This window comes from Camelus bactrianus, chromosome 5 (assembly GCF_048773025.1).
Source record: "Camelus bactrianus isolate YW-2024 breed Bactrian camel chromosome 5, ASM4877302v1, whole genome shotgun sequence".
NCBI classification, from domain to species: Eukaryota; Metazoa; Chordata; class Mammalia; order Artiodactyla; family Camelidae; genus Camelus; species Camelus bactrianus.
The window spans coordinates 75,353,210-75,373,327 of NC_133543.1; the positions used below are offsets into that span (position 1 = coordinate 75,353,210).

At 38.0% G+C, this 20,118-nt stretch overlaps 1 protein-coding gene across 4 annotated transcripts in view; it reads right to left on the reverse strand.

Annotated features, from left to right (window-relative positions):
• The window catches only part of PARD3B (par-3 family cell polarity regulator beta), a 944,975-nt gene that overhangs the window by 465,256 nt on the left and 459,601 nt on the right, over window positions 1-20,118 (reverse strand). For all 4 annotated transcript variants that reach the window (XM_074364121.1, XM_074364119.1, XM_074364120.1 and 1 more), the window contains exon 5: window positions 6,705-6,793. In XM_074364121.1, the coding sequence (XP_074220222.1) occupies window positions 6,705-6,793 (89 nt within the window). The remainder of the gene's footprint in view (window positions 1-6,704; window positions 6,794-20,118) is intronic.

Sequence of the window (20,118 nt, forward strand, 5' to 3'; positions counted from 1 at the left end):
TCCAACATTTGTGGAACATGATGGAATTTCAAACTGATAATAAATTTCAAATGAGTTTTGCTCAGATATTGCTGATATATTTAAAACTTGTTCACTCAAGCAGGTTATATCAGAGGCCTGGAATAAAAGTTACAAACAAAATAAATCTTAAGAGTGTTGGCATCATGGGATAAAATAGATTCTTCTCTATATTTTCTGTGTGAGCATAAAGACACCATTTGAATATATGCATATGAAGTAGACTATATAGATATGCATTATAAGTCCTGAAGATAAGATGTTTGGTGGGAAGAGAAAGTTGTATAGCTTTCAATGGACCACAAAGCAATCATGTTTATATAATAACAGATTTGTAGTTCATTCATAGGTATTTAAGGAAGACTAAACCCAAAGCATTCACATTCTAAGGTTACGATATTATTTTAAAGACTTCTAAAGACAAGAGACTAAAATCTTGTTTAACCATTGAAACTTTATTATCTCTACCTCTATAATGTATTTTTACAGTTTTGTACTTAGAGGATGACATAAATTTCTCCTAATAAATGTATTAAATATCCACATGCTGATAGAACATTCATGTGTATTATTTAGAGGCTTTGGAATATAAGTATTCAGTATAGACTACAAGATTTCAGCTTAAAAATTTTTAGAATGGCTTTATAGATTCTCTTTTTTTTCTAGTTTGCAAATATTTCTTTATCTCACTCAAAACTCCTGTAAAACATAATAAATTCTATGTGTCATACTGATACCTACTCTTCAGTAATCATCAATCTTGTATTTTTACATTCACTGAATAAAAAAATCTTCTAATTTGTTAATCAATTTTATTTCAAAATACTGAAACTTTTTTGGGGGGTTGCAGTATTAAGGTTTATTTCAACTCTGTCAGATTCCTTTTCTTCAGTATTTCAGAATAAACTTTTATGCAGTCTTTGTATGTGACAATTACAATTTTTTGGCTAGAATGATATTTGACAAATGTTAAACTACTATGACAAAAATATTATCCTAGGCAAAAAGCATAAAAGACTTTCAATTTTGTTGATTGTAATACGCAGACACTTAGAGAATTAGATTTATTTAATATAGCATTACACATTTTACACAGACTATGCTTTACCATGCTCTTTATAAATTGTTATCCATTATTTGTTTCAAGATGGAAAGAAAGGCATTTGAAAAAGGAAGCCTCATAGACCAGTCCATATATTTTTATTTATTTTAAAAGGGGACAAAACCACTCGGTGTTATATATACTAATGGGGTTCTGTAGAAATCTCTGTATATACACCCTTGTGGAACACAGCAAGGAGGACTAGACAAAATTATTTGAATACATATCTCATAAAATGATATTTAACTAAGATGTGAAAATATGCATTGATGCTACTTGTTTAGGCAAACTGCAAAGCAGAGTTCAAGGACCAATGAGCAGGATACGTACACGTTTATTTATGCTTTGGAGGTGGACTGAGGACGGAAAATGTAAAGAATGAAGTGAGAAGGATATTCCAGCAGTGGAAAGAAAAAGGGGCTGGCAGCTACTTGTGAAAAACAGACTAAAAATGAACTATGGGGTGAAGGAAAAATACTTCAGTGACACAGAAAGAGTCAGAGGATTTCACTAAGCTCAAAATAACTAACTTTATACAACTTTCTAAGACATACTAAAACAAAAGCAGATAGTCACAAGACATTCGGTCCAATAGTCTTAAGCAACCTAAATGTTTAAGGTCCAAATGACAAAACTGATTCAAAGAATCACTGGAACCAGCTGCTACCTATCTCAGAGTTTAGGACAAAACTATGGGCAAAAGTGCAGAATCAGTGGTTTAAAATGAGCCTGCTGTGAACAGCTAGGTCAAGAACTAGATGGAAAGTGCTTCACTGGGTTCCTTCCAGAAGACAGACATGGAGCTTGAGGGAGAGAACACACTTGGAGCAGCAGACGGATGGCCGTAGTTCCAATTCCTCCACACATGATGAACACACAGCGTCTTTAAGATGAGTCCGCCCAGGGATAGGCCAGGGATAGGGTAAGGAAAAGATGGGACTGAGGGCGGGGGGCGGGGGTGTTGGAGGGGAAGACGCTTTGTTTCAGAAGGAAATCATGGTTAACTTGGGAAATTAGAGAGACAGCATACCCTAGTAGTGGTTGTTAGTAGGGTGTCTGAGTCAAATCACTTAAACGAAGACCAAAAGTATCAGTTTCCTAACTGGGACAATGAAGGAATTAAGAAAAATGCCAAACAGAGGGATTGGTTTTAAAGAAAAAAATAGAGAACATTATACACATACGTCATACACACAGTATCTGGGATGTACAAAGGGCTCAGTAATACCAGCTATTAGCATGACTATTAGAATGTTCTGAGGGAACAAACAAGCTTATTTATTAAAAGAGAATCATGTATTTCCAGCTTTCCAGCTTTTTCCAATCGATTTCTTCAGTAAGCATTTTTTTTTAACCCTTAAATATGGTAGGATAGAGGAACATATTTCCTTCATAATTAAACTGCTGGTAGAGAAAACACTGGGCTGTAACAGATGGAGAGAAGGTAAGAGCTGGTGTTCTTTGGGGACTGATGGCCAGGACTGTCATATACAGCCATATGAGAGATGGACTACAGAGAGAAACCTCCAAAAGAGCTTGTGGTTGACACTGAGGTCTACTGGATGGTGAAAAGTCTTGTTGATGTAACTATAATGAGTAAAACATCTAACAAAGAATTTGTTGGTGGTGGTGGGATTCACTTAATGCACCTGAATTCAACACATATTTAATTGAGTCATCCCAATGAAGAAGTTCTTCAAGGTAAAAACAAAGTCTAATGCTTGAAGAGTTCATAATCTAGGGGGGTAGATTAGACCAGGTAATGTAAAATAATACAAAGTAAGAGAACAGTAGCAGGAATTTTAGTATATTCTCAATGAATGGAAGCTATTTTGCAGAGGCAGTATGTTAACCATCTTCTGGGCATTATAACAGTACTCACAACCAATGTACAAAGTAAATATATCACTTCCAGTTTACAAATTAGTAAACCGATGCTTAACAAGTTAAATAGTTTGTCAAGCATCACACCATTCATGTAAGGTAAAGTCAGGATTCAAACTGGAATTTATTGCTTTTTAGAGACATAGTTTTCAATCACTTTGACACTTGAATTTCAGAGCAGAGGTACTTTCTGATGAGGTTCAGAGGAAGAGGACACAGGATTGGGAAGGGGAGCTGGAATCAGAAAAATCTTCTCAAAGGAGTGGGATTTCAGAGGGAACTGAGAAGGGCAAATGGATCTTCAATCAGAAAAGCTGGGAAGAAGCTGGAGAGGCATGCATAGGAGAGAAAACTGCTCTGAGTGACTGAACCAGGATGGTTTGTGGACACGCTGATTGGCTGTAATATTAAAGAGAGAAGGAAGGGGGAGGAAGGGAGGAGAAGAGAGGGGAAGATATTGAGGAGATAAGGTTGAACCATCATCTTGAGATCAAACCTCAGTGTGATATGTCAAACTCCAAACTGGAAAAAAAAAATCATGGTTAATTTTGCAGAAAATGGAATCATTAGAGGTCTTGGAACTGAGGAGCACTGTGATAAATGCTGTGGTTTAGAAATATTTTACCTGGCAGGGATGTGTGGGATCAACTAGAAATAGGAAAGATAGAAACTGATACTTGAACAAGGAATTAGTAAATCATTGCAATAATGTTATCCAACAGGTAATAGGCTTGAGTAATGATTATAGCTACATATAAAGCATGAAAACATGGGGAAGAGTCAAGGTACTTTGAGATGGACTCTGTCAATAATTTGCCAAATGAACAGATACCAGAGGCAAATGAGAAGATGGGATAAAAAATGGTAACAGTTTTAAGCCTGGGAAAAAAGGCAAGTCTGGAATAAGGTGAGGTCAGGAATGAGAGAGAAACTAGGCATGAGGCGAAGGTCTTTTGTACATATTACTTGCTATTTAAAGAGAACCTTAAGGTGTAATTTTATTTTAAAAAAGAAACACCCAAGAGCAACCTCTCGCTTCACTGTCTTCTTAAGATCAAAGTAAACCGAGAAGTACTTCACAGGAGATGCGTCTTGTACGGCTATTTGGAGAACTCCCTCTAAATGTTATTTTTCCTTAAATATAAATGTTTCTGTTAATTATGGGTGAGCAGTCAATAGTTATGATTTATGAATTATTGTGTTTTATCCAGTCAGTTATTCATTCAACAAATATGCCACTATTATGTTCCAAGATCTGTATTAGGTTTCGGGAATGCGTCGGGGGAATCACACTCTTGTTTGGGAAAATGACAAATAGTTGTAATAAACTGTTGTACATGTGATAATGACAATTGAAATAGGAATGAATGTTTATCCAGTCTTTCATTTAGTATTATGCTAGTGCAACTGCCCGTTTTCCACAGGGGGGAAAAAAAAAACTTTAAAGAGGTTAAATAATTAGTCCAAGGTTACACAGGAAGTGCTCAAACTCAGGACTTAAGTTTTAGAACTAAGGAATGCCTTGATAAATGCTGTGGTTTAAAAATTATCTAGTAGTGATATGTGGGATCAATTAGACAAGGAGAGATTGATGCTCAGGAGAAGTTAGGTTATTACAGTAGTCTGACAGAAAAGTAACAAAGGCTTGAGCAATAACTATGGGAATTCAAACAGCAGGACAGGTTCAAGACATTTCGAGATGGATTCTGTAACACGTTCCTTAGCTTCCATGCCACCTACATGGAAGTAAGCCCAGAGTTCTATTCTTGGAGCAAGCTCTAGGGGTGGTATCAGACCCTCCTTGCCCCAGGAGAAAAAGTGACCGCACACCTCAGCAGTAAGTGGCTTCCTATTTTCCCTTGGGTGTGTCTTCCTCATCCCATATCAGTTAGAATCAATGTCCTCTCCTGGAACTGCAGTCTCTGAGCTTCCTGCACCCCACCCCCAGCTCTGCATTCCACGCTGTTAAAATGCTTCGCATCCTCCTCCCACCCAGCATCTGCAAGTAACGGAATTTGCACTCGCTCTACTTTCTAAACTTGGCCTCAAACGTGGCGAGCACCAGTGAGGTTTCCTAGCCCTGGTAATGCTGCATGAAATAAACCACCAAGGAATCAGGGAAGGTGCGCACAACAGGTAATGCCAGAGTCAGAGGACCTGGAGACAAGGGTGGTGAATATAGTTTGGGTCTCTAGAAGTCAATCACTCTGAGTCACACCTTCTTAGCCTGCTCAAGGTGCTAATAAAACTCATGCAAAAAGTCTGTTTTGATAATAAAATTACACATAAACACAGATGTATTTTAACTAAATAACAATATTTTAAAAAATTCTTATACTCCATTTCTCTGAACTCCTTATATCCAGAGAAAGCTTAGCTAATTTGTCCATGCAGCCATAAAGCAAACAACTGTTCACTCTCTAACAACTACCCACATAATACTTAGCCAAGATGTCAGCAAACTTTTCAAAAAGCTGACATTAAAATAAAGTGAAATGAAAGGCAAACAGAATTAAGAGTATTACATTCATTACGCTTACCTCCCAAAACAACCTTATCAAACTTCTAAAAAGAGAGTGCCCTGGAGATTTTCTGCACCAAATTTTTAATATTATGCAGCTCATTAATCAAAGAAACAATCTAAAGAATGAGTAACTATGCCATAGGGCCATAAATTATAAACTTAAGGACAATCCACGCAGTATAGCAGCGTGATAAAAGATGATCACATTTTTTTTAAAGCTCATTCCACGTAACATGCTAGGCGCCTGTTACTAATTGGACTGAGTGAAAGGGGTACACTGACTCAGTGAATGAATGGATGACTGTCAGCCTGAGAATCATCACCTTCTAGTGCTGAAGACAACAACCTAGTAAATAGGAAATGACTTAACACAAAATTTGAAGCAGCTTTAAAAATGATGATATTGACGATGATGCTAATAACAAGAGAGATGATGATGGTAACAGTATGAGCGGCAGCAGCAAGTACTCACAGGGCTTACTCTGACTCAGGCACTGTTCAAAGTGCTTTATATATGTTAAATAATTTCGTCTTCATTCCAGCCCTCTGAAGAAGGTTTTAACATTATTTCCATTTTACAGACCAGAAACTAAGGCAAAGACCGATGGGCAACCTGCCTAAGCTCCTAGACTAGTAAGCAGAGTTGGGATTTGGACCCAGGCAGTAGCCAAGGATGAACTGGAAGTTAACACTGAGCAAAGGAAGTACCGGTAAACATGAGTACAGCTGACTTCCTATAATGAGTTACTTACGTTAAAAACACGGAAAATCCTGTTTGATAGGCTAGATTTACTTTAAATACATAGGGTGAAATATTGCAAGATTGTTAAAAACACAATGCAAAGCGATATTCAAAGAGCTAACGTCAAAGTAAAATACTCAACCACAATGAACTCAGAAATGTTGTTCAAAGGGAAGAAAAAAGCAATTAAGAAATCCAGGTTGCAGAAGAGTTGGAAGGATTGAAGCTCATTTGTATATATGTTTGTCAAGAAGTTCTCATATCATACAAAGAAAACAAGAGAAAAGAGTAATTAAGCAATTAATTTTAGAATTAGGTATCACTCTAGTATTCTATTTATCTTGATCTTTCCTCCTAAATAAAAACAACCATAAGCCATTAAAATACAAACATTAAATTGAATTAAAATATTCTTATTCACGTAAAGAGAGTACCTCAAGGCATCCATAGTTTTCGGCGATGTCAATAGTTCCGTCTGCGCACCATTCATAACTTCTCCATCTTCTAAGTCCTGTGTGGAATTCTGCAGTGAAACAAACCCATAAACATGTGGATCCTATGTGTATGGAATTGAAATTTTTGAATAAAATATCTCAACAGGAAAGAGTAAATGGTTTTACTCCGGATATATAGTGTGCTCCAATTTCTTTGAAGACTGGAAACAGGTGTTAATCTTTTCAGTGCTTTCAATATTCTTTTCTCTCCCATTTGGTTTCTGAAATACTCAAATGGGCCATTTACACAAGGCAATATGTTAAGAGCTTTGGAATACATCATTTAGCTTCCTGCTACTCAACCATAAGCTTTTGGGACTGAATGTTTGAAATCAGCACGAAAAAGGGGGTCCAAAGGGAAGGTGCCATTGACAGGTGGTGATGTATTAGCTTTAATGTACTGTACTTGCTTGCACCCTCCCGGTGACACTAAAAATAAAAAGAAAGCAAAATCCATGAAAAAAAAAGTTGCCTAGCAAGGTCACGTCTGTCAAAAGTATAACAGGAATAGTGCAGGAAAAGAAATCTGGAGTTTTTGCTTTGTCTTAAGACTTTCATTTGAGGATGATCTTCAACAAAGAGAAACTAAAATTAACCATTTAATTTCTAAAATGATAAACACTTTTTTTCTTTTCAGTTTTATTAGGTAGAATTGTTACAGTTTGACTGCATATATACAATATATTGCATATAAATACATACATACAATATACTGCACGTTTAAAAAATTTATATATATGTACTGTTCATTGTTTCTAAGAATGCTTAGCTTTAGCTTTTTAAACTTACATAGTTGTCAAAGGAACAAAGCCAACAACAAAATAAGAATTAATTCAAAATGATACATACACACCACTCCTAACAGCAACATTATTTATAATTGCCATGATATGGAAGCTTCCTAAGTGCACATCAGTAGATGAATGGACAAAGAAGATGCAGCATAAATATGCAATGGAATACAACTCACCCATAAAAAAGGATATTTTGCCATTTGCAGCCCTTCATTCACTTTTTTCCCCCACTTCAAAAACCAGAATTTTGTAACTGGTATAAATATTTCTATTGCAACAAAAACAACAAAACACCTAGAAATAACCAAGGAGGTTATCTACACTCTGAAAACTGTAAAACACTGATGAAGGAAACTGAAGATGATACAAAGAAATGGAAAGATATCTTGTGCTCTTGGATTGGAAGAATCACCATTATCAAAAGGGCCATGCTACTCAAAGCAATCTACAGATCCAATGCAGCCCCTGTCAAAATACTCACATTTTTCACAGAACTAGATTAGAACAAACAATTCCAAAATTTATATGGAACTATAAAAGTCCCTGAACTGCCAAAGCAATCTTTTGTAGGTCTTTCTTCTTTTTTTTTTTTTAATGGTAAATATTCTTCTGCTTACAGAGAGGTTCTGCACTCCAGGACAAAGTTGAGTTGGATATGATGCAGAAGGAAGAATGGATTTGAAAAAGAAGCAATTCTCATTTACCTAAGACACTAATTCTCTGTTAGGCTTTTTTCTTTTTTTTTTTTCTTTCCCTTGATGGAGGCATTGGGGATTGAACCCAGGACCTTGCGCACGACTGAACATGCACTCTACCACTGAGCTATACTGCCCACCCATCTCTGTTAGGCTTTGTAACTGGACTTTAACAGTCATTCTGCAGATACACCACTCTTCAGAAGCAGAGTCACAGGCAGTGCTAGTTAAGGATGCAGGATTCACTGAAACAACACGTCACATGATGCTTTCATGGCTCTAAATGCATTTCAACAAAACATTACAACACATGAGTTAAAAGGTTGGACATAAAGGAATTGGATTAATATTTTTAAGAAAACAAGACATGGAGCCACAGCTCAAGCAGTTTGTCCTTGTAAATGATTTTAAAAATATATTTCATTTTTAGATTGAATAAGCAACATTTAACCTAGCTATTGAATGAGCAACATTTAACCTAGCTAAGTTGGTAGTTTTGTGAAGGACTTGATCTACATTAGATTTTTAGAAACTTATTCGTTTTCTCCTCTCCATGAGGATAAAGAAAGGGAAGAAAAATCAGAAGGTTAAAGAACACTTTTTAGTTTAAGGCATCAAATCTTCAAAGAATAGCATCTTTGAAAGCTTTCAAATATTCACATTGTTATGAAGGGCTTGATGCATGCTTACCAAGAAAAGACACAGGGTCAGGCAAGTTACAAAAATACTTACGGAGACAATTTAACAAAATATGTGAACTTGAAACTTTAACAAAATATGTGAACTTGTCACACATGTCAGAACATTTGATGACTGCATGTATGTCAAAATCGTTAACTTTCTCATCTTTCTCTCCCACACAAGAGGGGGCTCTCTGAAGGGTGAGGCTGTGTCTAGTCCTCTCTGTATTAAGTACATGATGCACAGAGCTCATTTAGTGAATGTTAATGAATAAGTAAGCTGAATGGTACTGTATTAGTCTCCTAATGCTGTGTGATAAATTACCTCAAAATTAAATGGGTAAGAAAGTAAACACTATTTCTCAAAGTTTCTGTCGGAGATTTGGAAGTGGCTTAGCGGTGCAGTCCTGGGGTAGACCGTCTCATGGGGCTGCAGTCAAGATATCAGCAGGGCAATAGCTGCAATCATCTCAAGGCTTGACTGGAGCTCTAAGATCCACTATTTTTCTCTTATAAAAGCTTTATTAAGATACAATTTATATTACATTAAATTCACCCTTTCCAAAAGTACAACTCAGTCCTTTTTAAATTAGAGTTTTGCAACTGTCACCACTATCTAATTTTAGAACAACTTCAAAACCCCCCAAAGAAAACCCCTACTCATTAGCCAGTGCTCCCCATTTCTCCTCCTTTCCACAGCCCCTGGCCATCATTAACCTACCTTCTGTCTCTAAGGATTTACCTATTCTGAACATTTTACATAAACAGAACCATAAGGTATGTGTCTTCATCATTCAGCATGACATCCCCAAGGCCCTTCCACGCTTGGCATGTAACAGTATTTCAATCCATTTGATGGCCAAATATTTCACTGTATGGACATACCACTTTCTCTTTACCATTGACCACTTGATGGGCATTTGGGTTGTTTCCACTTTTGCTGATTATGAGTAATGTTGCTATGAACACTTGGTTCTCCCATTCTATGGGCTGTGTTTTCACTTTCTTGATGGATCCTTTAAAGCACTAAAGTTTTTAACTTGAATGAATTTCAATTTATCTATTTTTTCTTTTGTTACTTGTGTTTTGGTTTTGTAGCTAAGAATTCATCTATTTTTTCTTTTGTAACTTGTGTTTTGGTGTTATAGCTAAGAAACACTGCCTAACACAAGGGCACAAAGACTTACTCCTGAATTTTTTTCTAAGAGTTTTATAACGTTAATTATTATACTAGGCCTATTACCATTTTGACTTAATTTCTGTACGTGGTGTGAGGTAGGGGATCCAACTTCATTCTTTGCGTGTGGATATTAAGTTGTGCCTGCACCATTTTTTGAAAAACCTCTTCTTTCCCCACTTAGGGGAAACTCCTTATCAAAACTCAACTGATCAAAAGTGCAAGGGTTTATTTCTGGACTCTCAGTTTTATTCCGTTGATCTATACTTGCAAACTTATGCCAGTACTGTACAGTCTTAATTATTCTAGCTTTCTACTAAAGTTTTGGAATCAGGAATTGAGAGTTCTCCAATTTTTTTTTTTTTAAAGTTTGTTTTGGCTCTTCTGGGTCCCTTGCATTTTCATATGAATTTTAGAATCCAAGAAACAACTTTTTGCAAAAACACCAACTGGCTTTTGATAAGGATCACATTAAATCTGTAGACCAATTTAGAGAGTATTATCATCTTAACAATATAAAGTCTTCTAATCTATGAGCAGCTAACAGTGGCAGTTATTAAAATAAACATTCTCTTTGGTTTCATAACTGTGTAGGGACATGTATCTTCACAATGTCAAAGAAAAAAATGGGATGTTTATTACAAGGTTTTAACTATCTATGTTTGACTATTTGGTCCCTACTCCAGCTGGAATTTTCTTGTTGATCCCATGCCAAAGTAAGAAAATATCATATTTTCTGGTTCAAATCAACATTCTGCAAGGTTAAAAGGATTTTTTTTCTAGTTCTAGTTAGACAGTAAGTGTAGATTTTATTTATGTCAACAACATACTTAATGCTTCAAGTAAATGAAAATGTCAATTAGAATTTGAAAGCAATATTGGGCCAATTGCAATGTGATAATTTGCTCAAGGGTAATTCTGAACTGACTTTAGGTTTATAGCAATCATGTCAATACCTACAAACTTAAAAGGACACACATTCACAGACTTCTACGTCTAAGACAAGGATTCTACTATTTCAAATGAAGCATCAAAAGCTCTGTCTGGCTACAGCTATCAAAAAGGGTAGTAACTACAGTTTATCATCTCAACTGATGGGCAGTGTTTGTCACTTGTCAAAATCATTTCTATATATTGCAGTAAAAGAGTTCTTTGATATTGTCTAGAGATGGGGCAGGCAGACAAACGCTTAGGGCATCCCACAAGGACACAAAGCCAATTCCAAACTGACTTCAACAATACTGTAGCAGTGCAGTGCTTCAAGACGTAGAGACAAAGGCAGCTTATTTCTTGACAGGGTCCATATAATCATTTTTTCAAAAATTACCAAATAAATGACAAGCAATAATTTAAGAGCACTTAGGCTTTTCCTTCACTAAATTACATGTTGAAATGAAGTCACGAAATCACACATATCTAAAAATGAAAATGATACTTTTTTCCTCATAGCCTATATAAATAATTTTGAGAAAAATCTGTAAAATCATGAATTTTACATCTGAAAATAAAGGGGAAAAGTTAATCTGATTATAAGGAGCTAGAAGTATAGACAATGGGTGCTGAATAATCACTATATTTCTTCCTTCACCTTTACATTTAGATAATGTTAATTATGTGATTTCAAATCCTCAAACTTGCCTCCAGAAAATACAATGATTTGAGAAGCTCTATACTTAATTTTATTGACAAAATTACTCTAATTTCTATTTTTAATGTTAATTTAAAATAGAGATGTGGTCAGTTGCATAGAACATAAAAGGATAAAGCTGTGTTGAAATTTACTTTGTCTCTTCCTTTTGCTCACATGACAATACTTGGCTCCCTAATAAAGTTCAGCAGGAGGCCGCATCTTGCCAGCCAGGCAGAGACCTTTAAGAAGCTTGTCCTTTACCTCTCTGATTATCAGAGCAGGGAACATATCATATGTGGCTCTCGCAACAGACAAGCTTAATTACTACAATTTTTAAAAAGGGAACATTTTTAGCAACACTTTCAGGATCACAGGAGCATTTCTGACAGCCAGAATGAGTTGGATTTAAACATCACTGCACTATTTTTAGCTTTAAAATCAACACTTACATAAATATTCCCAAACCAATTAGCAGCAGCTGGAAAGCAAAGGTGTTTACATTTCGTTAGCACCAGTGCTCACATGGCAAGTGCTCACAAGCTGCTTGGAAGGGGCCAAGCACCAGGCGGGGCAGAATTCTCCCCAGGGTGATCCTGGTGTTGACATCAGGCTATCATTTCAGTTCACGGTGGGTACCAGTCAATGATTTCATACAGGGAAGTATATTCATGATGTAGCCTCATTAAGTTATGTATCTCCAAATAAACTTAACACTCCCGAAACTTTTTGGAAGAAAATGTTACCGAAGTTCAAATTGCTTTTCCCTAGTCAACCACAGCTATAAAACAATATTAAAAGCAGCCTTACAGCTCAGCCCTTCATCTCTCAGATGAGAACTGAAATAGATGTCTCTTTATTAATAGAGGGCTCCCTTTGACTTACAAGTGAAAATATATGGCCTTGATTTCTTTCCCCTTCGTCAATGCATTTTAGCCACATTTGAAACCACTTGCCCACAAATTTTAACAGCAACTGAGTTAAGTTTCAAAAGCTCAGGTGCATTTTATAACAAGATTTGCATTCTGAAAAGCCAACTGCAAATGTTTCTTTTGAAATTGCATATGAATTTCAGAGTGAGAATGATAGAAAAATTATACGGAGAAGATGTGAATGCCAGGTTAGGTGCCTGGTGCTCATACATAAACATCATGTAAATTTTAAAATTAAAATTCTGGGCCTAATTTCAGAATATTTGTTTTGACTTTTTAGAACAAGAATATCTGCGCTCAAGTAAAAACAAGCTGTATCTGATAAGCACACATATGAGACAAACACGCGTTTTGGTAGTCAAACACTGTTATTCAAGCTTGACCCAATATAGGTTCTTCCGGCCCCGGGCAATGCCTTGCCATGGGAAATCCCTCAACTGGCTTCACTGATGCTACCCCAGAATATTTCAGTCCTGGCAATTTAACATGCCTATAATTGATTTTATATATACATACATATGTATATAAAAACAAATGTAAATAGTTATATACATATTAGACTATGTATCCATATATCTAGAAATTGGCACCGCCTTATAGTAACTAGTGCAGATCCTCAGAAATCCTGAGCAATGTTAAGTACGCCCTGGAAAAAATGATGCTGACAAGCTGGTCTAGTCCACTCATTTAATAGCTAAGGAAACCGAGCCCTAGAAGGGTGAGGTGACAACCCCTTTTTACTTACTGGGATAGTGACAAAGCCAGAGTCCAGAATTCTTTTTTTTTTTTTTGAAGTGTAGTCGGTTTACAATATTGTATTGACTTCAGGTGTACAGCACAGTGAGTCAGTTATACACACACATGTATGTATTCCTCTTCATATTCTTTTTCATTATAGGCTATTACAAGGTAATGGATATAGTTCCCTGTGCTGTACAGTAGGCCCTTGCTGTTTACCTATTTTATAGATAGTAGTTAGTATCCTCAAATCCCAAACTCCCAATTTATCCCTCCCCCCTTTTCCTCCCTAGTTACCATAAGTTTGTTTCCTATGATGTGAGTCTGTTTGTTTTGTAAAGAAGTTCATTTGTGTGTCTCTCTCTCTTTTTTTTTTTTTAAGATTCCGTATATAACTAATATCATACGGTATTTTTCTTTCTCTTTCTGGCTTATTTTACTTAGAATGACAATCTCCAGGTCCATCTATATTGCTGCAAATGGCATTATTTTATTCTGAGTAGTGGCTGAGTAGTAGTTCATTTTATACACACACACACACACACACACACACACACACAACTTCATCCAGTCATCTGTTGTTACTTCCATGTCTTGGCTACTGTAATAGTGCTGCTATGAACATTGGGGGTGCATGTATCGTTTTGAATTAGAGTTCCCTCTGGATACATGCCAGTGGGATTGCTGGATTTAATTTTTACTTTTTTAACGCTATCCCAATTTTATACATGAACATGTTCAAAGGAAAAAAAAAGCTTAATATCTTGTTCAAAGTGAAACTAAGGGTCAAAAAAAAAAGAACCAAGATCACTTAGGACCCATGTCTCCTAAGATGCAGGTTTGTACACAAGCATGTTAGATATAGTTATCCTGTGATGGCTATTCTTAGCCACTGATTTTAGACAAGTGGTGTGAGGAAACAATATCACATGATCAAACATTACAAAAAAGAATTTATATAAAAAACTATCAAGTGTCTCCTTATTCTAGAGACTGAGTGCTAATAATTGCATTCTTTTAAATAAAGGTTTTTTTGAGAATAGATCTAATTAGGTCACAAGTAATCTACTAACTAAGCTCAAAACTTCGGCTCGTGGGGCGCGTGTGCACACATTTACGCACCCACACCGCCAAGCGACAGGGTGAGCCACCTTCATGTTTATGGGGTGAAACCGGGCTGAGTTTAAACACCTCTGGACTTTGTAAAACACACTGGAAGTCAACGATCTTTCAGCTGACGGTCTCACAGGGGTTGTGCAGTTGTGGGTGCCGTGCTGCTCAGGCCAGGTCCCGCTGACTCTGAGCACATTCAGAGGTGGCCAGGCCTTCTCTTCAGCTGGTTTGTGTTTCAGAGACACTGCACAGTTTTAATAGGTTTAAGAAAAGTAAGACAGACCGAGGTATAATAGTAAAATTAAGCTCTGGTCTAGGACAGAGGCGATGCAGGTTCTAACAGAAGTTCTCTCACTGCTTTGCCTAATGATGTCACCACGTCTCCCAGCCCCCTCTTTCATTTGCTGTAAACTGAGGACAAGATTTCTAAGGTCCATTCCAGGTATAGAAGGTCCCAGAACTTAGTGAAGGGACACCAAATAGTAAGGCAGGTAAATCCCAGCTAATGAAAAATAAAAATCCTTCAACAGATAAAAGGGGTGGTTATTCCTTTGAAAGAAAAAAAATTTTTTTGGAAGCTTCCCTTGAGAAATCAACTCACACAGAGACATAATTATATACCTTGTTCACATACTGATTCTAAATAACTTTGGGGGAACAAATGTATGACATGAGATAAAGTATACTTGAAATAAAACTAAAACCCTCCTTCCATTCCTCATTCTTTTTCTGTTTCTTTCTCTATGATCTTTCCTTGGGTATTTCCTTTCCTTTTTATTGTTCTAATTAGCACAGGTAAAAGTTCTTTAAGATTTCCCAGTATTCTGATTTAGATGTGAGAAGACTTTTTTTTTTAAATAAAATTTTTAAATGCATACCCTGTACACATTCTACCTGCTGGGATTTTTTTGTTTGTTTCTTCTTTTTTCTTTTTTTTTTTTTTTTAAAGAGAATTATAAAGTGACCTTGACTCAACCTTGTATCAGGCAGTCGAAACACAGCTGCAGGTTTAAAAAAGAAAGGTTGGAGGAAGGAGGGAATTGCGGGTTGACCAGACACACCGATCAGTCCTACCCAGGCACCAAAAAGCAAACCCAGCCCTGACGTCAAGATCAGCACTGCACCTGCTCAGTTGCTCTTTCAGCGTGACACCAACACCGATGGGTGCGCTACTTCCCAAGCAAATTATGTTCAATGAAACGGCTGCTTCTGCGTCCTCAGAACTGTGGAAGTTCAGAAGTTCAAGAAGGCAATGCAGCCATTCTTTCAATGTCTACAGTTTCTTACTCATACTCATATGACACATTGCAAAAAATGTGAAAAGGAAAAGTGGAAAACATTTTTTTTTCAAATACAAGACTGACACAAATATGTTGATAATGGCCACTTCAATTTACAGATGGATTACTTCCCCCACCCAGTTACCCTAATTTGCCCTAGTTTTCTGTATTATTGAGTCCTTCAAAACCACTGGCACCCAGTGCTTAGGTACACACGACAGTGCTGTATACTAGGGAAAGGTAAAAACACTGAACAATACATCACACTCTTCCATAAGGGTCTGCCTCAGATCAGGCTCCCATCATAAACCAAGTGATCAAAGGTACTGTAAACACCTGCTTCTCTTCCATTTAATCTCCCTATTTAAACTGTATCATCTTCTCAAATATTCAGAATACAAGTCTGTCCAAACGGACAGTTTGATGGCGCTAGGGCCTCCCGTCTAACTACAAACCATCACCTAAAGCTGGCAACTATAAAAAGACTTGAGGAAGCTGAGGTAATTCAGCCGTTACAAAAATTTTCTAGCTTAACTGTTTTTCTTGCCGGCTGAAATATATTTCAATCAAGTTTAACTCTAGTAAACGTACCTCATGCATTTAAGCAAAGCGTACAAATTCCAGGCTGGGTTAGGAGAATGTAAAGATAAAAGAACACATCATTAAAGGCCTACTTTCCATTTGCACATGCATGTCACTCACACTGGCACTGGCACACTTCTCTGCTGGTCTGCACTATGAAAATTTTCCCTATGAAAGTAGGTGGAAGAAAATGTTGAATCCATAACTAAATCCGTAGGGACTTGTTTCAGAGAAAAAAAAAAAAAAGCAGAGATTTATGTGTATGCATAGTTTAGTAGGACCTTTCCAAAACTTCTCAAAATGTAGGAAGCCAAAAGTCTGCGGTGAAAAACTCCTTTGAAATATCAGATGGAGAATCAAGTTTACAACCCATCTTCGTCCATGAATAAGCCGTGCACAAGGACTTTTTCAAGTCTGTCTTATTTCCTACATCTGTTGGCATTTCACTCCCTTCTCATCCAGCCCCAAAGCCCCCTCACTCTGCCCTGTGCACCGGTCTCTCTACTATGGCCTCCTTATATCTTTCTACACAATCATTCTGCCATTCACTTTGTCATTCTTGCATTTCACTTAGTGACGCCTTTACTGGAAGCCTCTGGTTTCAAAAACTATCCCACTCGCTTATAAGACCTACTGAAAATAAACGGTTTGGGGAAGGATTGTCTCAGACAACCTAAGATGCACTTGAAGCAATGTGTGAAGACGTATGTGAAGAATGAAGAGCAGCAGGGGAGGCGAAAGTCCTGGTGGGAGGAAAGCCGGGGGGTGATCCAGAGCCAGAGGCACTGTCTTGGGTTTTAACGGCACGTGGAAACAGCTTTAAATAAGGTGCAGAGGTCTGACCCGCAGAGAACAGCTGTAGTCACAGGCAGCAGTCTGCAGAAGGTTTGTTTTTGGTTTTGTTCCTTTTCAGTATAGAGACACAACAGAAAGTTGGAAGAGTAGCTACAGCCAAACCAGAACTTCTAATCATGTGAGGAAACCACCATACATTTCTATTCAAATACAAATGTATTCTACTTAAAACCCTTTACAGTGTTTGAGGGGTGGGGGAAGCTCTGCTCTAGGAGTAGCTCACTGGTTGGGCCACCAATAGCTAAAACACAAGCACCACGAGGGCAGGGGTCTTGTTCACTCAGATGTCATCAAAGCCCAGAACAATGCTTGGCACAGAGCCGATGCTTAGCAAACGTCTAGACACGCGAGCTTTCTAGAACACTCCTGCTTGCCTGACAAACAGCCACCCCTCCTTTCACAGAACGGGGGCTCTGTCGTGGAGTACTCAGTCTCCTTCCTCAGGCCACCTGTGTGCCACACGGAAGCTCTGCAAGGGTCTGTCTCCCTGGCTTAGTTCTGATATCCTGGAGGCGAGGAACGTGCCTTTTCCATCTTTGAATACCTATCACCTTGCACAGGACTAAAATGTGGCAAGTCTCCCACTTCAGAGAAGTGTTCACTGGATAAAGAAATCATTTCCCTAGAAATCCTTTCTCTTCAAGGCACGTAGGTAACATCTGATAGGACAAAATATATCCCAATGTGAACGAATCCTCTCTGACGCGCTGGGTCACCATGTAAGACTATGGCAAGGGTCGGGAGGTAGGATTCAGAGATGAATCCGGCACTATTTTTGCATTCAAAGCTGCAAGCAGGAACCATCACCGGCAAGAGAATTTAAAGTAGACCTGAAAGCTGATCTTTATTTACAGATTGAAATCATTGAAGTACAAGAGAATGTGCCAATTTGTACCCGGCTGGTTATGTTTCTTTATATATGCTTTTATATTTTATTATTATGTAATTTAAAATGTCTTTCATTATCTATAAAATGTATTTAAATGAATATTTAAAACTATCTAAGCTCAAGTTCATCAGGCTCTTGCCAGCTGGGAAAGGAACCCTGCCGCACGGAAACCTCCACATCCTGAACCTGCAGGCTGGAAGCTACTGGTCCCGGCAGGACCTTTCACCTGAGGAGGCAGGGCTGTGAGCCAGGCCCCACCACTGCAGCACAGCCATTTTGAAACTTTTTGCTCAATATTCCTCTTTTCTTCCAACTGTCTCATTTTTTTTTTCTTTCTTCTTCTTCTTCTTTTTTTTTTTTTTTTAAGGAGGAGGTATTAAGATTTATTTATTTATATTTAGAGGAGGCACTGAGGATTGAACCCACCTTGTGCATGCTAAGCATGCTGTCTACCACTTGAGCTATACCCTCCCCCTTATCTCACCTCTTTACATCGAAACTCAGGTCAAGGTGATAAAGTAAAATCTCCTGGGTCAGCTGTCTTCTTCCAGTGTTTCTCCCTCTTTGGACATCTCTTTATCTCTCTGGTTTATCACTTTCCAAATGCCTCCAAACCCTCTGCCCCCAGTCTTTTCAAGAATGCCTGGGAACTCTTTCACAGGCTCAAGAATTGCTTCTAGTATTCTCTCTGCCACGTTGATTTAAAGGAAATCCGACTTTCCCTGGTGAAACCACTTCCCCGGCCACCCTATGAAACACCACATGCTCATGTTCTTTGTGCTGCCAACCCCCATCCTGGAGCTGCTTCTTGACTGAGACTCCCTCGCTTCCTCCCTTGGACCCTGCCGCATCCTGTTTCACCGCTTCCTGCTCTCTGCCTTCATCTACCAATCTCCAAGCTGGCCCTCCAGCCTTCCCTCCTGTCCCGTCAGCTCAATTCATCTCCTCTCTGTGCCTTATCTCTCTCTCTCATCCCAGATGACTTCCTCTTGCACCTTGACCTCACTCAGCACCTTCTTGCTTCTATTTCAGAAACTGTAACCAAAAGCAAAATCAAACACAGGAAGCCAGGGGAGGGGTTCTAAGCTGAATCCTGGTTACTTACCAAAGAGATGCTCCTGAGAACCAAAACATACCAAATGATAAGGTACTTAGGGCCAGGAAACCCAGGAATAAAACAGGGTTATTCAGGTAACAAATACTTATGGAGAGTCCCCTCTGCCAGGCACTGTGCCAAGCACTGGGGGTAAAAACACATATATTCTTCATCTTAGTGAATTTATTCTGGGAGGGAAAAGCAAAGAGGCTGGAGAGGAGATCGTAGCGACTGAGCTTTCCACTGGTCCACTTTTTGTATGCTCCACAATTGAACTCAGCTGAGCACCAGCCAGATGCCAAGCACACTGCTAGCCTTTCTCCAGTCTCAGTCCTTTCTCATGTGTCACAGCATGCGTAAGTAAATGGACTAACAAAAATTAGCCAGTCTCCATCTAAAGTAGTGTTCTTAACTTTTTTTTTTTTTTTTGATAGTCTCACCTGTAAACTAATGACAGTAACGGTTTCCCTCCTGATACCAATATACATATGCACACACACTCAGAATTCTGCATAAAACTTCAGGGTTTTCCAATCTCCCAGTCTTGACTATGATCTCAAGCTTAAGAACTGATACTCAGCTGTTAATCCAAGCCCATATCTCTGACAGAATCATGAGATTTGTAGTACAGAAATGATAATAAATGTTGTTACAGACACATCCTTAAACAGTGACTGCTACAAGGGAGAATGTATGAATAGGGCAGGCAGTGGCTGCTACAGATAAAAAGCCTGAGTGGACGTGGGAGGGGATCTCACTGACCACACTGCTCATCTACTTTCTGAGAACCTCCAGGGAGGGGAGAGGTGCAGTGCAAACATCCCTTCAAAATCTGTCAGTAAATGCTGTGGTCTTTTCTGAAGCCTTCCTGACAAGCTAAGTCATTTTTGCTCATG